This window comes from Periplaneta americana, chromosome 7 (genome assembly GCF_040183065.1).
Source record: "Periplaneta americana isolate PAMFEO1 chromosome 7, P.americana_PAMFEO1_priV1, whole genome shotgun sequence".
NCBI lineage: Eukaryota > Metazoa > Arthropoda > Insecta > Blattodea > Blattidae > Periplaneta > Periplaneta americana.
In genome coordinates this window covers 7125124-7138865 of record NC_091123.1, presented here as the reverse complement: position 1 = coordinate 7138865, position 13742 = coordinate 7125124, and the positions used below count along the sequence as shown (strand labels likewise).

At 33.7% G+C, this 13742-nt stretch overlaps 1 protein-coding gene across 1 annotated transcript; it reads right to left on the bottom strand.

Annotated features, from left to right (window-relative positions):
• Positions 1–1062: 1062 nt before the first annotated feature.
• On the bottom strand, positions 1063–11806 carry LOC138702844 (uncharacterized). Its single transcript, XM_069830187.1, has 6 exons — positions 11260–11806; positions 11036–11157; positions 7683–7898; positions 5165–5306; positions 3172–3286; positions 1063–2049 (listed from the first exon to the last, which is right to left on the bottom strand). The coding sequence occupies exons 2-6, from the start codon at positions 11145–11147 to the stop codon at positions 1858–1860; spliced, it is 777 nt and encodes a 258-aa protein (XP_069686288.1). The 5' UTR covers positions 11148–11157; positions 11260–11806; the 3' UTR covers positions 1063–1857.
• Between the last annotated feature and the right edge of the window lie 1936 nt (positions 11807–13742).

Genomic DNA, 13742 nt, shown 5'->3' with positions numbered 1-13742 from the left:
CTCAAACAACGTCTATATGTGTTGGTTCAGGCCATCTTAGATTAAACAACAATCTTCATCTCATTTTACTCTAGCACTTTTTGGCAGCAATATTAGAACCCGTTTTTATTTTTAATAATTTAAATTATATTTTACAAGGTATAAATTGAACCAGCCATTTTAGAAAGAGTTTTATTTCGAAATCACAACAATCAGGTCTCCATAAAAATGGCCTTATTCCAGGAATGGGACCTTTTCAAATGTGCTGTGAAAATTGTGCACTTCTGTACATCTTAATGAATCCATGGAGTAATGTCATTTATTAACAGAAAGGCGTATTCAAGTATGACGAATACAATAACTTTATCAAAAAATGGAATAAACCTCTTCCTAAAATGACTGATTGAATTACGAAAGACGAACTCCAAGTATTTGGGTGTACATCACATGTACATTTTAATGTAAGAAATATTATATACGTATTTACACACCACTACTCGGTTCTGCGAATTTTTTAATAATCATGTTATTTATAAAATTACTTTATTATTATCATTCTTCACTACAAGAAAAAATTTGGGTACGAAAATATTCCATAAATCTTTAACTATAATATATTACAATGACCAGATAAAAGTATTGGAAGCTGTCATGGACGTTTGTCTCTCTAGATTATTCATAATCTTGAACATTAATTCTTAAATCACGTGACTAGCAGTTTGACTCATTCGTGTAGAAATGCATTTGGTATTTAGGTACTATGTTATTAGATAATAAATAATTAATAAATTATTTGATATAAAATACTATAAAAATCTAATACATATACAATTATCATTAGAGAACATCTACATATCGATATTAAGACAAAAGAAGGGAGGGAGCAGCTACAAACAGTTCATTAATTGCTAGTATGAGAATACATTTGGTCCAAAACTCCTCTCTTGAGTTCTACTCTGTCAGTGATGAAAGTGTCTAAGGCATTCTTCATATTTCATCCATTCTGATGTAAGAGATTAAGATATTTTGGAGTAGAATGTGATGGAGGGAAAACTACACACATAATATAATACAATCATTTATATCTACTGAATAACAGACAGAAAGAGACTGAACTCCACATTATCCGGGTTAATGAGGAAAGGAGTTGCACGGATTTTCGAAAAACAACTGGTAATCCAAATTAATAGCTCTTATCCCTCTTCCATAACGTAGTGTCTTGGTAGCTCAGTTAGTAGAGGAACTGGCTATAGACAAAGTCCCAGCTTCAATGCCAGCTGGGATTTTTCTTATTGCCAAAGCCTCGAAAATGGCCTCGAGCTTTCAAGCCTACTAGCAATAAAGAATGTAATGCTTGATTTAAGTAAATTGTAATATGCTTAAATGCATCACAAGAACTACTTTTCACATTGTGAGTTAAAGAAAAGGATCGAACAGATATTTCGCCAATAACATAATCCGTGCAAGAATAATCTGGAGTGTACTGATGATAAATTACAGTTAAAACAACATGATCCATTTAGTTATGGAAGACACCACTTTCACCACTGCATTTGTAAAATATTAGAGATGCCAACTCTGTATTCCAATTACGTAAAAATAACTCATAATGTAATATTAATAAAGAAATAAGGAAACGAGGCTTTGAGAGGCCTTCAGAGATGTTTAATTAATCCTGTTTTTTGACGTGAATAAAGCAGACAATGAGTTCGTAGTGGTTGAAGTGTTTAAGACTGATGTTTTCTATTTTATTTTTAATTCGTTGTCATGCCAACGCAGTAAACAAACAGCCCCCCCCTCGTATTGCGCCTCATTTACAGTTATAAAATATATAAAGGTCGTTAGGAGTTGGCATCTCCAGACAATGAAGAAGTAAACTTATCCAAGATTTTGTTCATATTCTGGATCATCAGGTGGTTCTGTTTTGATCTTGACTTCCACTTGACTTAAGAGGTGACTATAGTCAATGACTCCACTCTGGTCGTTAGGATCGTAGTCAGGGTCAGCCTTGATGTCCTGCTTCATTTCTTCTGGGGTCAGTCGTCGTGAGACCATCTTACTCCAGCGATCCTGAACAAAAAATAAAAGAGTTGTTCATTAAATCCCACTGAAACATGAATGTTCATCGTGTATTATCTTAAGTGAAAGCTTGGTGTCGTGTTGACCTCACACCACGGGAGTTCTGCTAAGTATTCGGCTACAATCTGGTTCACAAAATTTCTCCTCCCCATCAAATGGTACTGGCAGTAATAAAAGCCGGAAGAAATATTAAAAATGTTGGATAGTTAAATACAGTTTTAAGATTGATAAAATTCGGGGGTACAAAAATATAAAGAAATAAATAAATTGAAGAAGATCTTAAGCTGTTAAAATGTTGTCTGTTTTTTTGTAACATTATTTTAAAATTGAAGAGTTTTTTTTTAAGGGGTTAGGTACAGCTTACAGCAATAAAATTTTGGAAATACTCAGAATTTTCTTCCTCCTTTACCGGTACTGTATCTTATACAATAATGAAAATTAGTATGTGTAAAACACTGTCCTTCTGCTATATGAAAAAAATATTTTTACGATTTAAAAAAAAAAGAAATTACAATTTTTGTTTTCAAAATTCATTTCACTGTGCAGTGGTGCAGCGTTTCCAACATAACTCAAAAACTATCCAACATTCTGTGATCAAATATTTTGTGTGTATTTATGCATATCATATCTACAATATGATGCAAGATCACTTCTCTACCTTTGATAGATTGTCTGATAAAAAATACATTCATTTAAAAAATGGTCAAATATCAGTATTTTCTTCTAACACAAAATAAAAAAAAAAATTATTTATTAAGGAATGTAGTTGAAAGAGCATGATATTGTAAACATGAGTTTCAGCAATAAAATAAAAGAGAGAGAACATGAAAAAGTTAACAAGTTTATGAATTTTGAGGGAAACTCTTCATCACTGCACAGTAAACTGCCACCATTTTGAATTTTGAAAAAAAAAAAATATATATAATTTTTTTTAATCGTAAAAATATTTTTTTACATATAGCAGAAGGACAGTGTTTTACACATACCAATTTTCATTATTGTACAAGATACAGTAATGGTGGAAAAAAAAAATGTTGAATATTTCCAAAATTTTACTGCTGTAAGCTGTACCTAACCTTTTAAAGAGACTCTGATATTCACAAACCTCCTTACCTTGATGTTGTAGTGGAAGAGGTTATTGTTCCCTCTCTCTTTTTGCAAGCTGTGGTGCTGGTGGTTTCCTTTGCAGTTACAATGCTTGCAACAAGAACGACAGCCCTTCTTTTGCCTGCAACGAAGTATAATTTTCCTTGAGGTTCAGGTACAGGGCTATATTCTACGCTAGTTGCACAGACCAGAGATAAAAGCACTAAAAAAAATTAAGAAATGTGACTGAAATTATTAGGTTTCACAAAGAGAATGAAGTTTCACACAACAGCTTCTGCTGACTCAGTGATGCTACTTTCTTTGCAATAGTTTCACAATTTTAGTACCGGTACAAAACTTTCGTGAGATTGTTAAGGGCTGTGCTGAAAGAAATACTGCAACTGCCTAATGACCTTCCTTCAGATATGTTGTATACAGACACAAAATTCAAGGGATTAGGTTTATTCTGTTCAGCATGGGAATTATACTTACAAAATATAAACGCATGTAAGATATTGCTTAAATCCAATAATTCCTTCCTACATGCTACAAGGAAATTATCCCAAGAAATTGCATCCAGTCTCACAGCACTCAATATCACCGAATCAGCAAATATTTTGGACAAGTACGGCACTGTAGATACGCGAAAGGTACGGCAAGTATTGAGAGAAAAAGCGTTTGAGAACTGGAGCCAGAAAAAACATAAAGGCAAAGGCGTGCTATTATACCAACAATATACCCCGGCCAATAAGTGGATCCGGAATCACAAGGGTCTTTCCTGTAGTGAGTGGAGGGAAGCAATCAAGATGAATGCGAACGTGTCAGCTGTGCGTAGTGTACCTGGCAGGTCTTCGGGTAGTAACTTCTGTCGACGTTGCGACAGGGAGGTTGAAACCCTTGAAACCCATGTCCTGGGGGCCTGTCCATACGGTGAACTTCTACGAAATACGCGGCATCATACAGTAAGATCTATAATAGCAACTGCCTTAAGGAACAAAGGTTATTCAGTATATGAAGAAGTACACGGCATATCCAGTGAGGGCAGTAATCGAAGAATTGACATCATTGCATTTAAACCTCCCTCTCTTGAAGGTTACATCATAGACCCTACTGTGAGATTCGAATCGCACGAACACCAGCCAGAAGAAGTACACGAGGAAAAAAGGAATATATATGAACCTTCCATCAGTTTTTATAAGGACAAATACCATCTGGAATCCATCGTCATTACGGGACTAATGATAGGAGCCCGTGGGACCATACCCCGGTTCCTAGTCGACTTCTGTAAATCTTTTGGCCTGCATGAAATTATTTTAAGAGATCTAACAATTGCAGCACTCAAAGGCTCAATAGCTATTTTCAGGCATCATACATATGGACCATGACTAATTCGCATCTCCTTGACGTTACTTCGTTTAACATCATGTGTTTCAATATAATTCAAATTGTTTATTTTTCACTCTAACAACAATTTATCACTAAGCCTCAAGGCTTTTACTCTATTGTATCATGGTATTCTTTGTCGATGGCAACCTGTAGTGGTTATAGGAAGAAATTAAATTAAAATTACCGGTAATTAATGATTAACTTTTATTTTAGCCCTTTGAATCTCGATATTTTCGTTATGAGGTTCTCTTAACCAAAACCATTAAGCGGTTTTAAGGTGTTAGCTACAGCTTTCAGCAGTAAAATTCTTTAAGACCAAGTGAAAATGTCTAAAAAATGACCGAATAAAACAAAAGATGCTCTTATGAGTTGAAACAGGCAAAAAAAAATGCAAAAAATGCCGTAACAAATATGTCTTAAAACACTTCGTTTGTCACATAACAAATAAATACTAAAGCAGATATGTTTCTGGCTTACTAGAAAAAAAAGATGCAATTTCATCAAAATCCTAGCCCTAGTAATAATAATAATAATAGTCTAATGGATTCTCATTATTGAAGCTGAAGTTCTGTAGTTTTGTCTTCATGGTATGCTTTCCAGGAAAACTGTCTCTTTTCCAGCCACCCATACTTGCCTATGTTTCTTAGGAGAGTCCTGTCGATGGAAGTTTTTCATGTGTTTCTTGTAGTCGTTTTCATCCAGGTAAATGCAGGAACAGGCATCACAGCGCATGCAGTCCTCAAGGCGAATCTTGGTCAGGCCGATGAACTTCTTGTCTGCAATGAATTTAGATATCGAATTTCAAAGAGTTCTGTACAGAAATTTCTTCCACAAGGTCTAAAACAATACCGGCAAATAAAACAGATAGTACTTAAGTCGCAACAATTATGAAAAAAAGGTCATTACACTTTAAGGGGAGAGGATGGTATTTTTTTAAACTTTTTTCCTATTTGGTGTAAAGTATTAATTTTTTGTATGTAGAGAGCTCATAGCTGTAGGAACTCAACCAAATAAAAATATTTTGAAAATTATTTGGGGGCCTGAATTTGAAAAAAAAAATATACCCAATGCAGGATTGTACTAAAACCGATATATCTAAACAGTTTTTAAAGATAGATTCAAACTTTTTTTACAATGTATTTGCAAAATTATGTTCTACAAACTGTCTGTAACAGAATTTTGATATTAGTCCCTACGTTTGTAAAATAAACAATTAAAATTTAATAACAATTTTCTGATTTCCTTTCTTGCAAACAAACGGACGTATTTTAAAAATGAAATCAATTAACAAAATTCTGTTACAGAGAAACGTTTCCTAATAGTCTAAAGAATGTGTGTTATAAATCTCATGCATGTATCTTTAATAGTTCAGAAATTATATCCATTTTTGGCTGGCAATGTAGCAAAAAAAAAAAAAAAATGAAGTTACTGGAAACCGATAGAAGTGGGCGTGTGATTTAAAAATCCATAGCGCAGGAAGTTTAAAAATGACGTCTCAACATCCGATAAGGGCACAAATACCCACAAAATGTTATGCTATGCATTCCACACATATCAAAGAGTATTTTAAATAAAAAAAAATTGAAAATTTAATTTACCGGAAACAACAATAAGAGTGGGCGAGTGATTTAAAAATCCATAACGCAGGAAGTTTAAAAATGGCGACTCAACGTCTGATAAGGGCTCAAATACCCACAAAATGTTATGCTATGCATTCCACACATATCACAGAGTATTTTAAAGAAAGAATTTTTTTTTAATTTACTTATTTTTCACCAAAAAATACCATACTCTCCCCTTAAATTGATTATATACTGTATCCACACCGTGTTCCTAAAATGTCGTTCATTCCTTCTAGTTATACTGTAGTTTAGTCGCATGGCTTACGTGTTATGTTGGATGCATTTTAAAGGAGTATCGGAGGTGATGAAAGTTATGTTCAATCAAGGTTTAGTTTCTTTTAATTATTAAAAAGTTAAACCAGCATGTGTACCCATCCCTGATGGCGTGATTTGTGTTACCTATTTGAATTATGTGGACGGCGTTTCAGGGACACTTGGTATATTCAGTGGCGGTTCTATAAATTTTGCATTATGATTCTGAAAATGGCCTTTAAACTATGAAACATAAATTTAATCCCGACAGAAATAAGTAATGAAAGTGAGCTCCTTTTTACAATGAAATTATGAGCAAAACATAATTATGTACAAGATCAGCTGGTATTAGGTTGCATGCCAGTTGCCACCACAATTCGCAATACACAGCTTAACGATTTCTTTTGTGGAATTTCTACGGTAGATACGCGCGCACAAAAAACGAGTGAGAATTTCAATCGTCAGCTGGGTTGCGGAGCAGTTGCCACATCTCGCTGTATAGCAGAATTTTTAGTGATTAATACATCAACTAATATGTGACATTTGAAAGCGTCAAGGGTTTCCATGACAACATCCATTTCCCTCTCTTTGTGGCCAATAGGACATTACCGTTCCCACATCACGTCATTTGTTTATATGTATTGTAGGTGAAGAAAAGAGGGAGAGATACCAACTTGGATGGAAGGGATGTTGCCATGGAAACCCATTACGCCTGCAAATGTCACAAGCCGGTTGTTGTTTTGATTCCACTATAATGTTACGTCGATGTTAAAGGAATTGCTACCCAAAAAGAACTAATTTCAATTCTGTTGGTAAAAGTAACAATTTAATCTCGATTAGGCTAATTAAAATAATACAATAAATGTAAACCAATCCTGTACCGACCCCAAAGAGTAGAATTAATTCTTTTATCTCCTTTTCTTTTTGACAGAAGACGAAATAGTTTCATCTTCTGAAATAGTGTATGCTCTAAATTTAATCAGCAATACAAGATTTCTTCTGTTTAAGCCACTCTTTATTCAATTAGTTATTTTTAACGACTCTATATCAACTGTAGTGTTAATCTAGCGCTGATTAAATTGATGATAGCGAGGTGATATTTAACGAGATAAACAGTGTTACCTGACATTCGCCTTACTGTTGATGAAAACTTCGGAAAAACCCAACCAGGTAATCAACTGAAGCGGGATTTGAACCCATGCCCGAGTGCAACTTCGGGGCACGAGTTACGTGTCAGCAAACCCCTACACTGAGCCGGCGTTGCTTAATTTGTCTTACTTGGGGGACTAGAGTTTGTTCGCTCATTGTTGGTCTGGCTGCAGGTTGACTTCTTGCTCATCTCCCTGTCAGCCACCGTTTCTATCTTCGCTTCTTGCTTCTCTTCATGACTAGCTTTGACTGGAGAGTCACAATTTGACTCGTGAACCCGTAGATGGAGCTGAAGGATTTGTTGATGCCCAAAATGCTTCTCACATCTTGGACACTGAAACCGCTCTGAAAAAAAAAAAAAGTTTGTTATTAGGCACCGTTTTCAAACTACCGGTATCACTTTTTTTGGTTAGAAAATTATGATATATTATTTCATTTCACAGAGTCCAAAAGTTTAACGGCTCCTGGTATGAAACATGACTTGAACTGTAGGTTAATAGTACATTATGCAACGAGCCTATAATGGTAGTAATTAAGACGCGAGTATGTTTGTTTATGAAACGAGCGCAAGCGAGTTTCATAATTTTCATACGAGCGTCTTAATTACCATTATAGGCAAGTTTCATACGACTTTTTATGCTCGACCATATTTCTAACTTGAAATTATTCATAAGTATTCATGTTATGGTTATGTAAGTGAGGAGCGGAACTGACCTGAATTGTGAGATGTGCGCAGACGCGAAAGTATTAATTTTTTTTCCGAGGCACGAATGTCATTGACCTTGATATAATCTAGAGAATAACATGAACATTAGTCTTGATATAACCTGGAAATTGATTTAGAATTGAAAAACGAGATGACAAATTGAATTTATTTGAATATTATTTACAGTTAACGTTAATTATTATAGTAACAGAACATAACCTTCTGCGACAGTATTGGATTTCCAGCCTCCGTGACTTTTCGCTAATTGTCCTTCGATTGCATATCCGAGAATAATCGATACTTGAGGTTTCATAATGGTACAATGGTGATTTCTCATTGGCTGAACAACTGAACTATAATGAATAGGTGTACTTTAATGAGGTGCATTAAAGGGCTACTACCAGGCGTATAATACTACATTTCGGCATGGTCGAGCATAAAACTATTTAATAATTGAAGGGTTCAGAACCATAGTGGGCCAAGCGCCAATTACTAAAACCGTAGAAAACAAGAGTTAAAAAGAAGTTATTACCATAATTCAATAGAAACATATAGCAAGTAAGATAAAGTATACACATTAAAACTAAATGATATGTCAATTTTCATTAAACTATGGTATTCACTTAACTTTAACCTTGCTTTCCGTTTTTAATGAATGGCGCTTGGCCCACTATGGCTCTGAACCCTTCAATTTCATTTCTTAGTACCATAATTCAGAAAATATAGTTACGATGAAATTTAAACTTAAAATTAAATAAATTATTAAGAAAAAATGAACATAGCGGTAGATAATTAATTGATAAATATTAATTTTATTTACTTCTAAATTCTTTCAATTATTGTAATTAATTATTTTATCGTATATTGTTTTTAATTTATACAATCTTGTTTAAATTAATTACTTAAATTGGTTATTTATTTTTGTCTCCTTTCTTTCTACCTATTCTGAATATTGAACCCTGAACACGAGTGTTATACGGGGATGAATTTATTTTATTTATTTTTATTTATTTATTTAACTAGCTAGCTAGTGAGTACAAATTAAATTTATAAAACAAAAATGTTTCTAGCCACTACCGTAAGAGCCAGGCTCGTGTACGGTATGGTCTTAGCCAATTATATAAAATAAAATTTAGAAGGACGGTTTACTAAATACAGTAAGTAACTTAATTCAAACCAATAAATACAACACAAGAGCAAGAATAAAGAAAAAAGAGAAAAAGAGAGAAAAATACACATTGAATATAAAATGACAATCCGACAGAAGCCAGTGATATTCAATAAATACATGAATATAGTCGACAGAAATAAAAGGTAAAAAATACATTTGTTAATATTATATATCATGGATAATTTTACAAATTTCTTTCTTAAAAGCTTCAATTTTAAAATTTTAAAATTTTTCATATATTACGTACTATAAGTTAAAATCCGTAGCACGGTTTCCTTCGAGAAGGAAGTAAAGCTGTAGTTCCGTGTCGTAGATTTACGGCACGATAAAGGAACCCTGTCCTGGTGAAGAGCTTCATGAAAAATTTGTCGGCCATTTCTCTCCCTACTACTAAAACAGGATTATATTAGAAAGAAAATGTAATAGCAACCAAGGTAATATAAAATACACGGTCATTTGGTAAATTGTCAATTGCATTCACAATAACGCTGAAAATAAATGTTTGTATTTGCTGATACAAAACCACTATTTACAGTCATAAATTTACTTAAGAAAACGCAAGAACATTCACAAAATTAACTTGTAGAAATTTTGATTTGCTACATCATGTTGCCTAGGAAACGAAATGAAACAAATGAATAAAGGTTTTGTCTTTTTCAGTAGGTAATGCAAATCGAAATCTATGGCTTTATTTTTAGACTAGAGGTTTTTGACCTTAGCTGCAATTTTCATGACTTTCTTCTGTTTTAAAATGTATGGAATCAGTTCTATAATGTGCATGCGATATACATAGGTACATGTAATATTACCGATGGAATATTTTATATGAACTGCACATACGAATATCATTTTCAAAAATACTGTCTTATTTTTTAATAAAATATGTTGATAGAATGCTTGCATTTATTTATATATTATTATTATTACTATTATTATATTTATTATTATTATTATTATTATTATTATTATATAAAATTTTACTTTTCCACGTCTCAAAGGTACAATGTTGATGTAAGGTCTAAGATATACAATAGGCTAAATTAAATGGAATAAAATTGTTCCTCACTGTAAAAATGCTTCTCTTTTAGATCAATAGTTATACAAACTTATTTATCGGTAGCTTTAAGTGTTGGAAGTTTTAAAGGTGAGCAGTTGCCGGTAGTATCTGTTGTTGTGTTACGTAAAAAGTTTCTGTGACAGCTAACAGTTACAAAAATTATTTAAAAAATTGTATGTTTATATATTTGTACATCTGGACATTTATCAATTATTTGTAATATGGCATTAGCTTACAATAAATATTTAATGTATTTTAGATATGAATAAGGAAATACACGAATATGTAAGTTAGTAATTTGTTTTTAAATTCTCGTTAGAAGTAATAGTTATATGTCAAATTTTCGTTGTTATTTAATAATAATAATAATAATAATAATAATAATAATAATAATAATAATAATAATAATAATAATAATAATAATAATAATAGTGTTATAAGTTTATCTTGCATATGCCATGAGTGTTTATATTAAGCGGTATGTGATGGGGAGTGGCTTCTATTACGTAAACAAATTGCATTGTGATTGGTTCACAATATCTTCTTACCTTTTCTCTTCACATTTTCCGCTCTGATACTATTTTCTTCATCGTTTTCGCATTGGTATTTCATCTTGTTTGGAATATTTTCCGAATCATCCCTGTTATTACCGATAGCCATAATTCAATACCTACAAGAGCACAAATAGAATCTGAAAATTTTAATTTTTCTAGCAGATAATATAATTAATTACACACAAAACAACGTTAAAGTGAGTTGAAAATAAACTTACCATTTTGAACGCAGTAGAAGCCAGGCGAGATGAGAAGATACCCCACGCTTTGCTTCTGGTTACTAAGCAACCAAGTCGGCACGCGTCACTCCCTCTCTCTCAAAATCGATCACAAACAGAAGAAACAAATGAGATTACAGGCGATAAAACTCCATCACAACACACATCACGATTAAACAACTCCTTTGCAACGGGCGGAAGACGAGAACTTTTACCCCTGTTACTTCGATAATCCTGCCGCACTCACGAATGTGGAAACTATTTTTAGACGCCCAGTAGGAGATCGTGTTTCGCTCTCCTTCCTAAAGCGTCCGGATGGTTTGGAATAGTTTCTAGCTTGCTAAACTGATTATCGGACATGGTTTATGTTAAATTTCGAGGCTTATGAATTTTCTGCGTACGCCGTCGCCTATGTCGCCGAGCGGAAAGGCCCGCATCGGTAGTGTGTAATCCCATTCAGCCAACACGAGCCTGAACGAGCATATGGTGGGCTTTGAGATCAGCTGTTGTGTTCCCCTTCACATGAACACCTGGCTCTCGGGGTTTTTGTCACACAGGGGATGTGCCAGACGCTCTCGTACACGGCACTTGAAAGCTTTCAGCCCACATGTGACGGAAACACCAGAACATGTCGTTCATTCATTGGGATACACGAGTGTACGCGGCAGTAGGAGCGCAGGTTTGACGCTGCGTCAAGACCGTTGTTGTGGATACGACTCTTGCTTTCAACAGTGGTGTTGCGCTTTGTCAAAGTTATGCCCTTGAATTAATTAATTAATCTTCTTGTTTTTAAGTTTATTACGTACAATATATTTAACTTTATTTCAATCGGTAATTATGTATGGAATTATAGGATGGGGTAGCTCATTTAAATCCAATTTTAATCCACTTTATTTATTACAGAAGAAAATAATTAAAATATGTCTTCATAAACCTATTGATTTTCCATCTCAAAATTTGTTTCTAGACTTTAAAGTACTTAACGTAAGACAAATTTATTATATTGTAGTAATAAAATTCATACATAAAAATCGAAATAATTTTTAATTGTATTCTCATAGTTATGAAACAAGATATGAATTCTTTAAGATTGTTTGAACCAAAATGCAATACTATTACAGTATTTAATCATAGTAGTAATTTAGGCCCAAGAATATATAACAAACTTATATTTAAATATCCTAATCTTGTCAATTCTAATACTTCTAGTATTAAATTTTAAAAGTTATGTATGGATTTTATAAAAATTGAAACATCGTAAATTTAAATTTATATACTATAATTGCATAGTAGACATAAGACAAATTGTATTGTATAATTATTAATTACAATTCAGGAATCCGCCCCTGAGCACGAGTTCTACTCTTTCAGGGGCGAGCTAAAGTTTTTCTGTATATATTATATTTTATGTTACAATTATTAGCAAAATAATAAATAAATAAATAAATAAATAAATTAGGGAAAATACGGGAATTTTACTTGAAGCAAGTAAAGCGATAGGTTTGGAAGTAAATTCTGAAAAGACAAAGTATATGATTATGCCTCGTGATCAGAACATAAGCCTAGTACGAAATGAAAATATAAAAATTGGAGATTTATCCTTCGAAGAGTGGAAAAATTAAAATATCTTAAAGCAACACTAACAAATATAAATTACACTCATGAGGAAATTAAACGCACAATAAATATGGGAAATACCTGTTATTGCGGATCGAGGAGACGGCCTCCAGATATGGAGCGTAGCTGCGAATATATTGAATAAGCAGTCGCGGACAGCCGATGAGGGGTGGTCCTCCAGCTTGGGGGTTGGGCGAAGGGTTAACAACCCATCACCGTAAAAAAAAGCTTGTTACGAATCCTTCAAATAAGCCTCGGAATGGGACTGATTCTCTAGCACGACCACAGCAAAGGAATAATTCAGAAATGCATTTAGAGTGTTAGTTGGGAGGCCAGAGGAAAAAAGACCTTTAGGGAGGCCGAGACGTAGATGAGAAGATAATTTTAAAATGGATTTGAGGGAGGTGCGATATGATGATAGAGAATGGATTAATCTTGCTCAGGAAAGGGACCAATGGCGGGTTTGTGTGAGGGTGGCAATGAATCTCCGAGTTCCTTAAAAGCCAGTAAGTAAGTAAGTTATTATTCGGTTGAGAAGCTTTTGTCATCTAGTCTGCTGTCAAAAAATCTTGAAGTTAGAATTTATAAAACAGTTATATTACCGGTTGTTCTGTATGGTTGTGAAACTTGGACTCTCACTTTGAGAGAGGAACACATGTTAAGGTTGTTTGAGAAAAAGGTGCTTAGGAAAATATTTGGGGCTAAGAGGGATGAAGTTACAGGAGAATGGAGAAAGTTACACAACGCAGAACTGCACGCATTGTATTCTTCACCTGACATTATTAGGAACAATCCAGACGTTTGAGATGGGCAGGGCATGTAGCACGTATAGGCTAATCCAGAAATGCATATAGAGTGTTAGTTGG

Coding starts and splice junctions, on each gene's coding strand:
- LOC138702844 (XM_069830187.1), bottom strand. CDS start 11,147: ATGGCTATCGGTAATAACAGGGATGATTCGGAAAATATTCCAAACAAG. Junction 5,307..7,682: donor AACAAACTCTAGTCCCCCAA/GTAAGACAAATT, acceptor AATTCATTGCAG/ACAAGAAGTTCATCGGCCTG. Junction 2,050..3,171: donor TCTTCCACTACAACATCAAG/GTAAGGAGGTTT, acceptor TTTTTTGTTCAG/GATCGCTGGAGTAAGATGGT.